Below are 17676 nucleotides of genomic sequence, written 5' to 3' on the forward strand. Positions count from 1 at the left end.
TCTTTTAGTGAGCCTGTGCCACCGGGCTGTGAACTTCATAAGTGCTTCTCTGTTGCTTTTTCCTTTTCTCCCCTTTATTAGAACAAGCTAGTTGGGTGTTTGCCCACTCTGCAGTGTAAGACTAGAATCAGCTGGGCCTGCAGATTCCCCGCCCCCTCCCAGGTGAGTTAGGTTCTGATAAAACCTGAGCAGGTTAGGCCCTGGAGAAGTAGTTCTCTTGAGGGCAGACTTTGTTACAAAGAACAGAACGTGCTGGCAGATTTCGGGATGGTTCCTCTTCCTCTCCTTCTGCTGGAAGCACAATAAGGTTTTTTCCCTCAGAACTCCACCGTGAGGATCTGGTAGGGCTCCTAGAGGCAAAATTCACAGAGTGTGGGCCCCTCTGGAGTGTTCAGTTCTCAGCTTTTGCCTACTCTGAGCCTCTGGCAGTCCTTCAATTGCAGTTAGGTTTTCCCCAGCTCTGGCCCAGTTTCCTGAAGAGGTTTCTATGTGTGGGCTTCTGCTCAAGGTAAGTTGTGATTTTCTGTATCCATCTCGAGTCTGGGGCCAGTGGTTTGCCCTGTGACCACAGTTCACTGAATTTAAGAGGAGCTGTTGATTTTTCAGTTTCTTGGGCCTTTTGTTGTTGTTATGATGGAGAAATGACTTGCAAGCTCCTTTCAGGCCAGACCAGAAACTGGACTCCTTTTCTTTTGTAGAAAATGATGCCTTAGTGATATTTTCTGAGCCAGTGTAGAATTTAGTGAAAATGTCTCCATTCTGGTGACTGCTACTATTACACTACCTCTTTGAAAAAAAAAAACACCCGTGGCGGATTCATGTTGATATATGGCAAAACCAATACAATATTGTAAAGTTAAAAAATTTTAAAAAAAAGGAAGAAGAAAAACTTATTTGGCCATGCAGGGTCTTAGTGCGGCCTTGAGGGTTTTTAGCTGTGGTATGTGGGATCTAGTTCCCTGACCAGGGAGAGAACCCAGGCCTCCTGCATTGGAAGCGTGGAATCTTAACCACTGGGCTGCCAGGGAAGTCGCCTCCCTCCCTTTCTTAATCTTTTCTGGCTACAGTTATTGCTTCTCCAAATGCTTTTTAGCTGTTAAAATCTAGTTCTTTCATCCCTGGATTTGTATCAATTCCAGTCTCTGGCTTGGAACTTGCTAACAGCTAGTACTACCCGTGTATGCCAGTTGTGTCAACATTTAAAAAAGGATGCACTATTTACATGATTGTGTCTAATAATCTGCTTGCAAATCCTGCTTTGTGAGTTGAATTGGTAGCAGATGCGCATTACGCTGATGGCTTCAGGGAAGTGTTTACAGAGAATGTTGGGTTATAAATGATGGCTCAAAGCTAGATTTACACACTTATTTTGTCTAAACATGGTACCTTACACCTGGGTAGAAGCTCACCTGTATTTTGTATCCACTCACATTACCTAGAAAATGACTTGCCTTTGTATTAGAATCTCTGGCTCTATTTCCGTTTAATTGGTCTATATGGGTCCTGATATCAGTATTTCCAAAAGTTCCTCAAGTAATTCCACCATGCACTAGGGTTGAAGTCTGCTGGTGTGTAGCAGGTGTCAGCAAACCTTTACAGAACTGGGCAGTAAGTATTTGGGGCTTTGAAGATCAAGCAGTCTCCGCTATAACTACTTGAAGAGTAGGAAGAGCCATAGACAAGTGGGAATGGCTGGGTTCCAATCATTTTATTTCTAGCCACTAAAATTCTAATTCATATAGCTTTCATGTGTCATGAAATGTCCTTTTTTTTTTTTTTTTGAACTATTGAAAAATGTAAAAATCAGTCTGTCTCACAGGATGTACCATAACAGGTTGCAAGTGAAATTTGGCCTGGGGGCTGTAGTTTATTTTCTTACAGCTTGATTTGGTTCCACAAAAGAAAATGTTTTCTTAACTACATCACTGATAAAGTATTCAATGAGTCCTAGCACTGACTACTTATTTTATGTAAGTCTACCAAAACACATTTATTGTTTGCTTATTTTGGGCTGTGCTGGGTCTTGGCTTTTCTCTACTTGTGGCGAGTGGGGGCTACTCTCCAGTCGTGAGGCGTGGGATTCTCGTTGTGGTGGCGTCTCTTGGGGTGGCTCCATTGCGGCGGAGCACTGCCTCTGAGTTACTCGGGCTTCAGTAGTTGCAGCACATGGGCTCAGAAGTTCTGGCACTCAGTCTCAGTTGTTCTGCAGCATGTGAGATCTTCCCAGACCAGGGATTGAATCTGTGTCTCCTGCATTGGCAGGCTGATTCTTTACCACTGAGCCACCAGGGAAACCCTATCAGAATATTTTAAAACATGACAATGCATTTCCATATTGGCCTTTGAAACTGTGGTATTTGGGATGCTTTTGTCTACAAATACCAAGTGTGGCTTAAATGGTTAGTGGTGGGAAAGGTATTCTCTGATGAAAATATAGACATTTGCAGGGTTATTAGGCAGCATGACAATCATCAACCCAGGTATTGTCCATCTTTCTACTCTACTATCCTCAATACTAGTCCTGGCCAATGTCTTGCTTCTGGTTGCAAGGAACAGCCCTGCTGCTACTGCTAAGTTACTTCAGTCGTGTCCGACTCTGTGTGACCCCATAGACGGCAGCCCACCAGGCTCCCCCGTCCCTGGGATTCTCCAGGCAAGAACTCTAGAGTGGGTTGCCATTTCCTTCTCCAATGCAGGAAAGTGAAAAGTGAAAGTGAAGTTGCTCAGTCGTATCTGACTCGTAGCCACCCCATGGACTACAGCCTACCAGGCTCCTCCGTCCATGGGATTTTCCAGGCAGGAGTACTGGAGTGGGGTGCCATTGCCTTCTCCAAGGAACAGCCCTAGGTACCGCATACAGACATGTAACATCCAGCAGAGAGGAAGAGTGTTTCCTTCCATGCATTTATTTTTAATGTGAGGCAGTCTTTTTTTAAAGCAAGCCTCTCCTCCTGTGTACATCTCCCCCATCAGCCCCAAAGACCAAGTCAGTCCCTGGCCAAGGAATTGAGATCACCATGATTAACTCTCATTGTGTATCCACTGGTGTGGGCAGGGGGAAGGGAAATCTGTCTGCCTCTCACAGGCGGTCCCAGGATTTCAGAACCAAATCAGGGTCTGTTAGCAAAGGAAGAGGAAGAAATGGCAGTTGGGATATCAACAGAGTCTCACAGAGAACTAGATTCTTAGGACTAAAAAAAGAAGGCTGTCTGCTGAGCTTCTCATTGCCATTTGTTTATTTACTTCCCTTAAAGACCATTAGAGAATTGTTCAGTACAATTTTCCTGAAATAAATTTTATTGATTTTTCACTCAGATTATATTTTGCTTAAATCTTGAAAGAATTTGCTAGTATTTCTATCAGATCACATTTGAAAAGTAATGCAGTGTGCTTTATTTTTCTACAACTCTACCATGCTGTGTATCTAGTATAAAAATGTTCATGTCAAAAATTTTGAAGAGTCATCATTTTTTGTTCATTTTGAACCATCAGAAGGTTGTTTAGTTTATACTATGAAAACAAAAAAGTTTTACCCCTGAAATTACAGCACTGAATACAAATTTAAGGACCTTGTGTGCCACCTTGCCACCCCCATGGGTATCCGGATACAGCCCCCAAGTGTAAATGACTCACCTCTACCTCCCCATTTGAAAATCACAGAGCGAGATTTGTATCCATTCCAAACTCAGCTATGTCCATCTTATTTTGAGCCCTGACCCTCAGTCTGGAGTGGGCACTGAAATTCCACATTTGCAGTTTTCTTGGGAGACCAGCTGGCACTGTGAAAGGTGCTCTGACCCAGGGCAGAGAGGCTGGTCCCAGCTCAGCCTCTTAGGAGGTATTTAACCTCTCTGAGCTCTAGTTTTGACATCTGCAAAGCAAGAGCTTGAACAATGTGATTTATAAGACCCTGTTAGAGCTTATCTATGTTTCTCTTTAAGATTTTGACCTTTCCTTTTACACATTGCTACATTTAAAATGGATAACCAACAAAGACCTACTGTATAGCAAAAATAAAAAATAAAACAATCCTTCAATCCTATATAAGGGAATAAAAAAGATTTGACTTTTCCTTGCCAATGTTAAACTGATTTCTACTCTTAATACTGCTTGATGAACATATGTTGTTACCGGGTCCCCCCAAGATAATGTGTGGGAACAGCCATCTTTTGTCCTGCCATGGCACAGTTAGACAGCCCATGATGTTCTAGTGTGAGACATTCCCACAAAACCAAGCCAAATCTAGGAAGCAAGTCAAAAGGTAAACAAGAGCGATGCTACTCACGAGAGAATTTTGTAGCACTTTATTTTTTTTTAGCTAAAACGCTTGCAAATGTCATTTCTTTCCTCATTAATATTGAAATATACTTCACCATTATTTACAACAGCCTTGAAAATACACTGGGTCCACTGACCCCTGCAGCTCTAGAGCTGTTTTTTTCTCTCCTTCTAGAACTCTCCAAGCCTCTTCACACAGAAGTGAAACAATGAGGCCCTGGACAACTTGTGTAGAAAGAAAAGTTTTATTTGGTGGTCGAAGTAGTTATGTTTGGCTTATCAACATTTTTCTGTTTTCTTTCTCTATAGAGTTCTTATGTTTCCTAGTAATTCTTTTTTCCCCTCAACTCATATTAGAACTTTTTGTTTTTCTCAGGGGTATATGTTATAGAAGAGCCCAGTCATTGTTACAACAACCTGGGGAAAGTTTCCCCTAAGGAACTTGAAAATAAGTTAACAAGATTGACATTTGTCGAGCTCCACCCCCACCCCACCCCCAACCCATTCATTCCGGTGTCCACCAGTGACTAACAGCTTCTTAGGTTCAGAGGCCCTTGTCCCCCTGCCCAAGTGGGCTATTTGAAGGGTGGAGGGCCATGTTCTGTATGGTTTTCAGGAGCAGTTTATATTTGCTTATCCAGTCCAGGTGAACCCACTCCACACTGAATGCCCGCATCCAGAGCCTGTTCCCCAGGAGCATCTTTGGTGGCCTCCTCATAGGAGGGCGGTGAACACGCCTTGGAGAGAAGGGCAGCCTCCGGGGGCAGTGGGGAGTAAGGGGAGATCTGCTCGCTGCTCCAGGGTAAGCCGGGCAGGAAGTCGGTCACCTCCCCTGTAGGCGGGTGCTCTGGGAGGTCCAGGACGGAAACCTGGCCCTGGGGCCGAGGGGTCTGACAGTGGCGATACAGGAAGAGCAGTAGAAAGGCCAGGAAGAGAAGGACGGTGGCTGGAAGAAGGATGAACAGGAAGGGCTCCACATCCTCCCGGGTGGAACTTCTCTTCTGAGTGCCCTGGCGTTGGGGAACGGAATAGAGTTAGAAGATGGGGAAAGAAGACCCCTGGAGTTCTAAGGCTGGCCTCTGTCTTCATTTGTATTCTACCATCATTTGGGCTTCCCTCATAGCTCAGCTGGTAAAGAATCTGCCTGCGGTGCAGGAGACCCCAGTTTGATTCCTGGGTCAGGAAGATCCCCTGGAGAAGGGAAAGGCTACCCACTCCAGTGTTCTGGCCTGGAGAATTCCATGGACTGTATGGTCCATGGGGTCAAAGTGTTGGACACAACTGAGCGACTTTCACTTTCACCATCATTTACTCACTCTAAAAATCACTCTAATCATTCATTTATGCCAATGAATTAAAGTGTACTTATAAAGTATGAATTCAGAATGTTAAAAGTACATGAGGATACCCTACAATATATCCACTGAAGTAAAAATATTAGAATAAGGTTTAGTTGGTAGGTCCATCACACATTCATTGAATGAGAACTCTTACTATTTATGTACTTTATTTAGAATTAGACCAATAATGTTTTATGCTGCACAAGGGTCATTTGGAACTTCTTTGATTCTGGAGTAAAATCTGACATTGTTACATGCTCCTATGACATATAAATAACATTTGAAATCTGATTGGATAGCCAATGCTTATGATGATTGAGATTGTGAAATTCCTTCAGTTTGTTTTTACAATATTTGTAGGATAAATATAGAAATTTGGAACTCAAGAAAAAGAATTGCAGGTAAATTTTTGAATAACCTGAAAGGTATTAATTTGATAGTATCAGCTTATAAGAATAATGATGATTCTTGATGGAGTAAATAATATAATAGGCACAGAATGATACTCCAACAGCAAGGTATGAAAAAAGAAGTGCTGTTCCAAATTGCATAGACATCTCTTTACATAAAGCTGCTAAGAAATAAGTATTAAAATGCTTCTGCATTCACAACGCATGTGAATGTTAGTATCTACTACTACAGAGGGAAAGAAAACAGTGTAAAACCTTATAATTGTGTTTTAAAAAACAACATACTAAGATCTACTGATTTAAAATAAAGCTTACACTAGTAGAATTATGAGAGCTGGGTTTTTTGCCTTGATTTTGGTGAAAAGAACAAATGTTTTGCTGGTCTCGACGTTTTAAGAGACTGATTTATCTAGTGTTTGTTGTTGTTGTTATCTTTAATTCCTAAAGAATTTACAACTATGTATGCTATTTTGACTTGAAATTAGATGGTCTATTTAATATTTACCCTGTTAGATATTTTGTTTTGGTAAGATATGAGTTATGATGTTTTAGCTTAAAATCCTTACAATTTTTTAAGGTTTTCTTGAGCAGCAGAGCATCATCTTTGGGCTTTGACAGCTGTGGTCTTGAATTCCGATATGACCTTCTGATACCTGTGTGACCATGGACTATTCACTTACCCACTCTGATTCTAGTTTTTCTTCAGTATGAAATGAGAGTAAAATCATCTTTTTTGGAAGGTTGGCTTGAGAATATAATGAATCAACGAACTATGAATTTGCTCGGTTTTCTCACACATAATCTAGTTTATCAGACCTCTTAAAATCTGTTATGATAAACAAGGACTTTGATTATATAAGTTTAAGAAGAGATGAACTCAAAAATAGATTTACTACAATTATTAAAAAAATCAAGTTGGACTCAAAAAGCAGTTTAAGCTATGTTTATTTTCTCCCACTAGATAAATGATTTAAAATGTTAAAGCTATTATCTCTTAATACTTAATCACTCTTCAACCTTGATAACCATGGACCATTTTGTATAATTGATTTTTCTTCTTTCTCCTTCAATAAATGTGGGTAGTAAGTTTCTAAACCGTTGTGGGCATCAAATTTTAAATACTGTTATACCCTCTAAGTTCCATATGCATTGAATATGAAGATACTTAATATTCTATTTAAAAGTTTTTATGTAATCCTCTTACTTTATACCACTAATGGTATTAGTTGCAAAAAATTGAGAAAGATGCTACTGTCCCCTTCTGGAATCAGTACTTCCATTGGGTGAGTTATCTTGTCCAGATAGCGATACTTATACAGTAGATTAGGACAATTTCTTGAGATAAAGAACTCCACCCCCCCTAATTAAGAGACCATGGAGCTATAGAACAAATTTATGATGGTATCTTTGTTTTTTAAATGATTCATAGTATATTGGTTCAAAAAAAATTTTTTTTAATGCAGAAAGAATGTCTTTAGTCAAATATTCTAAATGGTTCATTACTCTCAAAGTGGCTTTTTAATATTTCTCAAGGACTTTGCGGTACAGGGATTACTTCAAAGAAACAGGCAATAGAAAGTGTAACTGCTGAAGGATATATCATATATGTGTATAATTTATTTCTGTAAAAATTGGTTTTAGAGAACTTAAATACCAATCTCAACCCTCAACTTTCTAGAAAACAAGAAAATAGGTTTCTTTCCCTCTTTCTTGTGGGACAGTGGTATCACTCACTTTCCTGTTGACCATAAAATTAATTCTGAGTTTTTATGTTTCTATAAATATTTTTCCTTAATGAACCCTCAGATTGGGACTCCTTTGGGGATTTCTCAGATAAAGCAAAGCAGCTGCTGCATGTCTTGGAGGCAAAACCTCTTTAACTCTTTGCTGCCCCTCCTGAAGTAAGATCCCTGGCTTCTTAGAAACAGTTGGTGGGCCAATGGGAATCTCTTTCTTTTTTTGTTGTTTTTTAAAAATGTAGACATTGCTTACTGAGCAAAAATGCAACCTTGTCATACCCAGACAAGAATTTGCTGACTTCTGTCTTCAGGTGTTCTTTTATATATTTGTTATCTCAGGTGTTCTCAGAATATTCTGTGACAAGTTTTACTTGAATTTATCATTGTTAAAAGAATCCAGCTTTCAAGTTACCTCCTTACACCAGGTCAAGTCAGTGAATTCATATTTTTGTCACACCTGTAATGCAAAATGTTGCCACTAAGTTTTCTTAACGATATAGGTGATGTTGGTTTTAAAGCTAACAAGGATATTTTGGGGGAAGAAAAGGCATAAGTTGTAGGTACAGACCTGCAGGTGAGTTTCCAGAAGAGGGAGGCTGGGTTCGCTGGTTAACCACTCGTACGTTCCCCGGCCGGCGTGGCCAAACTTCCCCCAGCTGCTGCCCAGCAGTGCCCGCATGCTTTCACCCGACTGGTGCCCTGGTTCCCCTTCCACCTCGCTGCCCAGATCTCAACAGTGCTGCTGCTTCTTGGCCCACATCCAGCTTGGGTGTGTTTGGCTGATGGCTCTTGGTAAATTTGTTCTCTGATGAGGATCAACAAGGGAAAAGAAACCAACCAGAGAGACCTCTGAGGACTATATTTAAATTCCGTGCCTCTGGGTTCCTCCTGTGGCCTTCATCATATAAGCATGGCATCAGATATCAGACACGGAATAGATTTCAGACAGATGTTCTTTGCATTCGTGTTATTACAGTGCCGCAAATGGTCTCAGTGAGTAAAGAGCTTTTATATTTGATGTAAATAAGACCCTCTCCCTTCGCTTACCACACCCCTCTCCAGAGATATAGCTGAGCAAGAAAAACTACCCAACCTGAATTTCCTTTAATTATTTTTGGATTCTGTGGTACAGAGAGAAGCGGGTATTTGGTAGAGAAGCAAGACTCATTAATTACATTTTGGTGAATTATTTAGATGAAAGATGCTAAATGATAAAATTGTACAGAAGCCAGAGACAATAGCTCAGATTGTTTGGATGGAATGTTTGCTGTTTTCAGTTTTTTTAAAAAAGTCAAATTACCAGTACCTACATAGTCTTCCTTATGAATTACCTTATGAACTTTATAAAATTATATCAAGCAGTAAGAAACTTTCAATTTGCGTATTCACTGAGGTAACTTGGGGATGTTTAATTCTACATATGTATTGAGAACTTAACATTTAAGACATGGCTGTTGGATTCTTCCTTTTAGTAAACTTTAGCTTCAAATATTTACTCAGTATGTTGCAACTCAATATTGCAACTACCAATATTCCTATCCAGGCTTCATTCAAGTGATTGTTATGATGCTGAAGTCATATTTTTATTTTTATTTTTTTAAAAATTTTATTTTATTTTTAAACTTTACATAACTGTATTAGTTTTGCCAAATATCAAAATGAATCCACCACAGGTATACATGTGTTCCCCATCCTGAACCCTCCTCCCTCCTCCCTCCCCATTCCATCCCTCTGGGTCATCCCAGTGCACCAGCCCCAAGCATCCAGTATCGTGCATCGAACCTGGACTGGCGACTCGTTCCATATATGATATTATATGTATTTCAATGCCATTCTCCCAAATCATCCCACCCTCTCCCTCTCCCACAGAGTCCAAAAGACTGTTCTATACATCAGTGTCTCTTTTGCTGTCTCCTATACAGGGTTATTGTTACCATCTTTCTAAATTCCATATATATGTGTTAGTATACTGTATTGGTGTTTTTCTTTCTGACTTACTTCACTCTGTATAATAGGCTCCAGTTTCATCCACCTCATTAGAACTGATTCAAATGTATTCTTTTTAATGGCTGAATAATACTCCATTGTGTATATGTACCACAGCTTTCTTATCCATTCATCTGCTGATGGACATCTAGGTTGCTTCCATGTCCTGGCTATTATAAACAGTGCTGCGATGAACATTGGGGTACACGTGTCTCTTTCCCTTCTGGTTTCCTCAGTGTGTATGCCCAGCAGTGGGATTGCTGGATCATAAGGCAGGTCTATTTCCAGTAAAAATATGGAATGCTTCACAAATTTGCATGTCATCCTTGCACAGGGGCCATGCTAATCTTCTCTGTATCATTCCAATTTTAGTATATGTGCTGCTGAAGCGAGCTGCAGTCATATTTTTAAGTGGGATTTTTTTTTTTTTTCTTAATTAAGATTCTTAACATTTGGCCCATGGTGGTCTATGGATAGGTTTGGGGGAGGGTGGTGAACTTTCTGAACTTTTAGATACATTCAATTTTTGTGGAAAGATTCATAGTTTTCATTACATTTTCAAAGACAGCTGTCCTCCCCAATGCACTTTGGCACTCTGTCAAACTTATTTGTGAGAAGGGTTTTCACTGAGATCCCAGTACGTCAGTCAGTATCCTACTGTGGAACACCTTTGTCATTTCATGCTTTCCTTTCTTACTGTGGAATTAGTTGATTTTGTGCTTTTGGTTGACACGTTACCTTGTTCCATGAACGTGTTCCTATTTTAAGTCAATCCTGTATCCCCACATTGAAACATGAGGAGCACCTAGGGACCACTGCACTATTTCACTTTTTTTGCATGTCAATGGCCTTGCCAAGACTATGCTCTTGACCTTTTCTCCACCTTATCTACTTATTTAAATACCTTCCTTTCTTGAGAAGCAGATTGGAAATCTGGACCAAATGCATTAAATGTAAATCTGTAATGCTGACCCTCCTCCAGCATTGAATGAACCAGACAAAACTTCCTGCTTTTATGGATACATTTTGGGGGGACCAAGAGGAACAAATATAATTACATAAATAACATGTACTACATCAAAAGGTGATAAATTCTATGGAGAAAAAGCAGAGGGAGCAGAGTAAATGCTGAAAGTGGGGAGGCATTTTAAAAGTAGGAGGTCAGTTAGAATCTCACAGCATAAGTGATGTTTGTATAAAAAGCTGAAGGGTTCAAGGGACTGAGTCATGAAGATTTCAGAAGGAAGAGCATTGCATACAAAGGGAATAGCCATGCAAAGGCCCTGAGACAGGCACATGCATGGTGAGTTCTCAGAATGGCTGGTAGGTCAGAGTGGCTGGAGCAGTGGGCGAGGAAGAAAGTAGAAGATAGAATACAAGGGTGGGGAGGATACGTGGAAGGTACAGCACGGAGTGCAGGATTTATAGATCATTTTAGGAATTTCAGGTTTTATTCTGAGTAAGATGGAGAAGCCGTGCAGTTTTGAGCAGAGGAGTGACAAGATCTGACTTCTATTTTAAAAGAATCATAAAGGCCTCTGTGTGGGAAATTGATACAACAATTAAGGGCAAAAGCAGGGACTCTTGAGAAATAGCAGACCAGATTAGTGTTGTAGAAGTGAAGGTGGTGAGATTCTAGATATATTTTAGAGTCAGCAAGATTTGTTTGTTCTACCACTAAAGGTGGTGGAAGATTGAAAAATGATCCAGAAGAATTCTGGTTTAGACTTGAGTGATAGGAAGGATGACCACTGGAGGGGAAAGACTGGATAGGGCAGGTTGTTTTGTCTTTTAAATAAGACGAGTAAAGATCAGGGGTTGAGTTTTGGACATGGTAAGTTTGCAATATATGTGAGTTTGAGTATTTGGAGTTTAGGAGTGAGAACTGGACCACAGATAATAGTTAGAACCCATTGTCAGGGTTGTTGTTACTCAGTTGCTAAGTCATGTCCAACTTCTTTGCAATCCCATGGGTTGCATCCTTGTCCTCCACTATCTCCTGGAGTTTGCTCGAACTCATGTCCATTGAGTTGGTGAAGCTATCTAACCACCTCCTCTGCTGTGCCCCTTCTCCTTTTGCCTTCAATCTTTCCCAGCATCAGGGTCTAGCATAAAATTTTGTGAGATTTGAATAAAATCTGTACTTTAGTTAATAATAGTATATCACATGTAATTTCCTGTTTTTTTATACCATCATATTTCTTTATATTCTCAGAGTTGGATTAAAAGTTTAGTATTACTGCTAAAAGTCTAAAAAATTTATTATCTTAGTGATTGTAAAAAATTTGAATGAGGTTTGAAACGTCTAATGAAATAATGTTATCTCTGGTGTGACTTCCAATTTATTAATATATGCTTAGCCTACAGGGCCAATAGCCTGAATTTGCTGTAACTGCTTACAGAAATGCTGTAGTGTTTAACTCTAGAAAGTTATACCTGTGTGGATTTTAGCAATTAAAGTCTTTTTTATTTTTTAGGCCTCCAGAGTACATGATCTTTTTCATTTTCTCTACACTAAAAGACAGACACTTCCTATTTCAGTGGGCTTTTCACCAAGACTTTTCTGCTTAGGACTTGTATAGCGTGATGTGAATTATAAACACTGACTATAATAATTCTGAAAGTTTGATTAGCTACCTCTGAAACTTCTCTAAGTATTTTAGAACTGAGGAGAGAAGAGTTTTTCCATGTTGTACTTAATTCTTTTCCTTTTCTCCCTCTTTATTAACATTGGCTTGTTTTCACCCATTTCATTTGATCTGTTTTTTCTTAATTTCCTTAAACTCAACATTGTCAATTTCCTATTTTTATTTTCAATAACTACCTAGATTTTTTGGTTTCCTTCTGGTTTGTGGAACTTATGGGAGTTTGACTTAGTGTTACACATTTCATATTCTGGGCCAGTGATGGAGAAAAAGCCCTTGAAAACTCAAGGTGAGGGCAGATTGAAATAAATGAGATATGCCTGTGAAATGGTGGCTTTTTCTTTTTTTTTTACATTTAATTTCTAAGCTAGTAAATACATTTGAATTTTAGCAAACTTGTCAGTGCACTTTCTCAAGATACAATTATAGGAATTAAATAAACTTATATTTGATTAGGATGACTGAAAAACTAATCAGCAGATGGCAGGCAGCACTGTGATGAATCGCTGCCTGCATCAGAGTCCATGGAGGCCCAGGGGTTCAGCGAAGGGTCAGCAGATTTGGCCTTGGTTTCTGTTCAGCTTTGGCCCTGATAATCTGGAAAGAAAGACATAAACAGTTTGACTAAGTCCTTAGCAATATGGATTGAAAAAAAAAAAAAAACTACCTGAGAATGATGTTTTAAAACCAACCAGGTATGACAATAAAAAAGAAATTATTGATACAAATTTACTTTGGAAGAATATGAACACTTACGGAAAGGGAGGTTTGAGCCAAAGGTTTTTAAAAAACTTTATGGGGGAATAATATCAAACAGAACAAAGATCTTGTATGTTCAGTTTGAATTTTGACAGTTTTATTCACTCCTATAATCACCACGTGAAACAAGATAGAAAACATTTCCATCATCTTAGAAATTTCCCTCCTCCTGTCAATTAAAGTTTTCTATCTACAAAGTATTTTTTTTAACATTTCAATTCTCTGGAAAAATCAGGAAGCAGGATATATGAAATTTATAAGCTTACTGTGTTCTCTGGTTATGAATTTGAGTATTTTCAATCATTTGGCCTTTGGTTTTCTGAACCAGGAATCAAGGAAAACTTCGGCATATTTAAAATAGAATAATGATCACAAATGTGTAGAAATCAAATTGATGAATTTAAAACAGGAACTAGTGGGTGGATTTTAGATTAACATTTCTCATATAATTTGTCTATGCATGGTTTATTTTTTAAAAACTTTTTATTGGAATATAGCTGATGAACAATGTTATGGTAGTTTCAGTTCAGTCGCTCAGTCATGTCTGACTCTTTGTGACCCCATGCAGCATGCCAGGCCTCCCTGTCCATCACCAACTCCTGGAGCTTGCTCAAATTCATATCCATCAAGTCGGTGATGCAATCCAACCATCTTATCCTCTGTCGTCCCTTCTCCTCCTGCCTTCAATCTTTCCCAGCATCAGGGTCTTTTCCAATGAGTCAGTTCTTCACATCAGGTAGCCAAAGTATTGGAGCTTCAGCATCAGTCCTTTCAATGAACATTCAGGACTGATTTCCTTTAGGATGGACTGGTTGGGTCTCCTTGTAGTCCAAGGGACTCTCAAGAGTCCTCCAACACCACAGTTCAAAAGCATGAATTCTTAAGTGCTTGGCTTTCTTTATAGTCCAACTCTCACATCCATACATGACTATTGGAAAAGCTTTGACTTTTCTAGCTTTGACTAGATGGACTTTTGGTGGCAAAGTAATGTCTCTGCTTTTTAATATGCTGTCTAGGTTGGTCATAGCTTTTCTTCTAAGGAGCAAGTGTCTTTTAATTTCATGGCTGCAGTTACTGTCTGCAGTGATTTTGGAGCCCAAGAAAATAAAGGCTGTCATTGTTTCCACTGTTTCCCCATCAATTTGTCCTGAAATGATGGGACCAGATGCCATGATCTTAGTTTTCTGAATGTTCAGTTTTAAGCCAGCTTTTTCACTCTCCTCTTTCACTTTCATCAAGAGGCTCTTTAATTCTTCTTCACTTTCTGCCATAAGGGTGGTGTCATCTGCATATCTGAGGTGATTGGTATGTCTCCCAGCAGTCTTGATTCAAGCTTGTGCTTCATCCAGCCCAGCATTTCACATGCTGATAATAGTTTCAGGTGAATGGCGTGGGACTCAGCCACACAGGTACATGTATCCATTCTCCCCCAAACCCCCTCCCATCCAGGCTGCCACATAACGCTGAACAGAATTCCCTGTGCTATACAGGAGGTCCTTGTTGGTTATCCATTTTAATTACAGCAGTGTGTGCGTGCTGATCCCAAACTCCCTATCCCTTCCCCCACCCTTCACCCTGGTATCTGTAAATTCATTCTCCAAGTCTGTGAGTCTGTTTCTGTTTTGTAAATAAGTTCATTTGTATTATTTCTTTTTCAATCCCGCACATAAAATATGTCATATTTCTCCTTCTCTGTCCAACTTACTTTACTTAGTGTGACAATCTCTGCTGCTGCTGCTGCTGAAGTCGCTTCAGTCGTGTCTGACTCTGTGCGACCCCACAGATGGCAGCCCACCAGGCTCCCCCGTCCCTGGGATTCTCCAGGCAAGAACACTGGAATGCGTTGCCATTTCCTTCTCCAATGCATGAAAATAAAAGGTGAAAGTGAAGCCGTTCAGTCGTGTCCGACTCTTTGCAACCCCATGGACTGCAGCCTACCAGGCTCCTCCCATGGGATTTTCCAGGCAAGAGTACTGGAGTGGGGTGCCATTGCCTTCTCCTGTGACAGTCTCTAGCTTCATCCATGTTGCTTATGCATAGCTCTTTATTCATATATACGACAGGGAGCGTGGGTTAGATGGGATGGAAGAACCTCATGACTTATTCGATACTTAAACTGTCATTATCAGCATCTTTTTTTCTTATAGTAACTCTTATAAGAATTGTTACTAATTTTGTAGATTAGGAAGTTAAGGCTTGAATTAAACAATCTTGGAGAAAGGTTGTCCAAGGTTTTCCAAGAGGATACAGTTCCAGGAGCCAGGTCTGAATGTACCAAATGGCTCACTATTTGTGAAGCAAAGGAAGTTTAAATGACAGAAGACTGTCCCTCTTTTAACAGATGTAGCAGTCTTATATTTGGTGCACAGTCCTAGAGATGGCAGATGTGTTATGACCATAAATACAAAGCCTCATAGGAAAAATTAGAACTCGTATTATTTTTTTAGCATCACTTCTCTTTTGACACCTCCCTTGATTTGCCTCCTTTGCTGGACACAGTCAACCACCACCTCCTCTGAACTGCTTCTGTACCACGTGTTGGGTTGGCCACAACTTTTGTTTGGGTTTTACTGTAACATTTTGTGGAAAAATCCAAAAGAACATTTTGGCTAACCCAATATATAGTTTTGTTAGCTCACATGCTATATTTTGTGTTGAAACTGTGTGAAGGTCTTTCTTCACTAATAGAAGACAAAGAATTATCTTTTAAGTTACATTCTCCTAAAGCTCAGTCGAGTACTGACATCTTATAGGCACTTGAATGCTTTGGGTAAAATAAGGTGCTGTTTCTTCATCTTATGGGGCTTCCCAGGTGGCTCAATGATAAAGGATCTGCCTGCCAAGGACGGAGACGTGGCTCCAGTCTCTGGGTCCGCAAGATCCCCTGGAGGAGGGCATGGCAACCCACTCCAATATTCTTGCCTGGAGAACCCCATGGACGGAGGAGCCTGGTGGGCTACAGTCCATAGGTCACAAAGAGGGTTAGGGTTAGGTGTGCATGCACGTGTACACGCCCACACCCACACCCCCACACCACCACCCACCCACCCACCCACACCACCACCCACCCTCCCACCCACACACACACACCCCCACACCCACACCCACACTGTCAGTCTTTTAATTCCACAGTGATAGAGGCAAGTCTACCTTGCTGTTCTTTTCTTTAGTTTTATTTTCACGTTACCCTGCCTGCCAGATTCTTGAGTATCCTGTTGCATAGTGCTACAGGATAGAGCATTTCTTTTTTTAAAATTCCTTTCTAAACTTTTAGATTGAAGCATAGTTGATTTACAATGTTGTATTAATTTCTGCTGTACAACAAAGTGACTCAGTTTACACATATATGCATTCTTACTAAAATATTTTTTCCAGTGTGGTTTGTCACAGGCTATTGAATGTAGTTCTGTGCTCTACAGTAGGACCTGTTGTTTATCCACTTTATATGTCATAGTTGGCATCTGCTAACCGCACACTCCCAGTTCATCCCTCTTCCACCCCTTGTCCCCTTGGCAACCACAAGTCTGTTCTCCATATCTAAGTCTGTTTTTGTTTCATACATAGGCTCATTTGTGCCATGTTTTAGATTCCATGTGTAAGTGATATGGTATTTCTGTTTATTTTTCTGGACTTACTTCACTTAGTATGGTAAGCTCCAGATCCATTCATGTTGCTACAAATGGCATTATTTTGATTTTTTATAGTTGAGTAGTAGTCCATTGTACATATGCACTGCATCTTCTTCATCCATTCATCTGTCGATGGACACTTAGCTTGTTTCCATGTCTTAGCTATTGTGAACAGTGCTGCTATGAACATAGGGGTGCATTTGTCTTTTTGAATTACAGTTTTTTTCTGGATATATGCACAGGAGTGGAATTGCTGGATCACACACTAGTAAAGTAATGCTCAAAATTCTCCAAGCCAGGCTTCAGCAATACGTGAACCGTGAACTTCCAGTTGTTCAAGCTGGTTTTAGAAAAGGCAGAGGAACCAGACATCAAATTGCCAACATCCACTGGATCATCGAAAAAACAAGAGAGTTCCAGAAAAACATGAATTTCTGCTTTATTGACTATGCCAAAGCCTTTGACCGTGTGGATCACAATAAACTGTGGGAAATTCTGAAAGAGATGGGAATACCAGACCACCTGACCTGCCTCTTGAGAAATTTGTATGCAGGTCAGAAAGCAACAGTTAGAACTGGACATGGAACAACAGACTGATTCCAAATAGGAAAAGAAGTACGTCAAGGCTGTATATTGTCACCCTGCTTATTTAACTTATATGCAGAGTACATCATGAGAAATGCTGGGCTGGAAGAAGCACAAGCTGGAATCAAGATTGCTGGGAGAAATATCAATAACCTCAGATATGCAGATGACACCACCCTTATGGCAGAAAGTGAAGAGGAACTAAAAAGCCTCTTGATAAAGGTGAAAGAGGAGAGTGAAAAAGTTGGCTTGAAACTCAACATTCAGAAAATGAAGATCATGGCATCTGGTCCCATCACTTCATG

At 40.0% G+C, this 17676-nt stretch overlaps 1 protein-coding gene, 1 long non-coding RNA gene and 1 other non-coding gene across 5 annotated transcripts in view; 1 reads left to right on the forward strand and 2 right to left on the reverse strand.

Annotated features, from left to right (window-relative positions):
- Nucleotides 1-119: 119 nt before the first annotated feature.
- LOC123327670 overlaps nucleotides 120-17676 on the forward strand; it is a 67960-nt gene continuing 50403 nt past the window's right edge. The window contains exons 1-2 of one of the 3 annotated variants that reach the window (XR_006639634.1): nucleotides 162-508; nucleotides 3493-3495. This is a non-coding gene — a long non-coding RNA (uncharacterized LOC123327670). Of the gene's footprint in view, nucleotides 509-3492; nucleotides 3496-17676 lie in introns of all 3 variants that reach the window. The other 2 variants (XR_006639635.1, XR_006542309.2) reach the window with 2 other exon arrangements.
- Nucleotides 4781-8654, reverse strand: SMIM28 (small integral membrane protein 28). The gene is made up of 2 exons (XM_025294476.2): nucleotides 8336-8654; nucleotides 4781-5288 (listed from the first exon to the last, which is right to left on the reverse strand). Exons 1-2 carry the CDS (start codon nucleotides 8444-8446, stop codon nucleotides 4902-4904), a joined length of 498 nt encoding a protein of 165 aa, XP_025150261.2. The 5' UTR covers nucleotides 8447-8654; the 3' UTR covers nucleotides 4781-4901.
- On the reverse strand, nucleotides 10043-10145 carry LOC112587682. The gene has a single exon (XR_003112182.3). It is a non-coding gene; the product is annotated as a U6 spliceosomal RNA (small nuclear RNA).

This window comes from Bubalus bubalis, chromosome 10 (genome assembly GCF_019923935.1).
Source record: "Bubalus bubalis isolate 160015118507 breed Murrah chromosome 10, NDDB_SH_1, whole genome shotgun sequence".
NCBI lineage: Eukaryota > Metazoa > Chordata > Mammalia > Artiodactyla > Bovidae > Bubalus > Bubalus bubalis.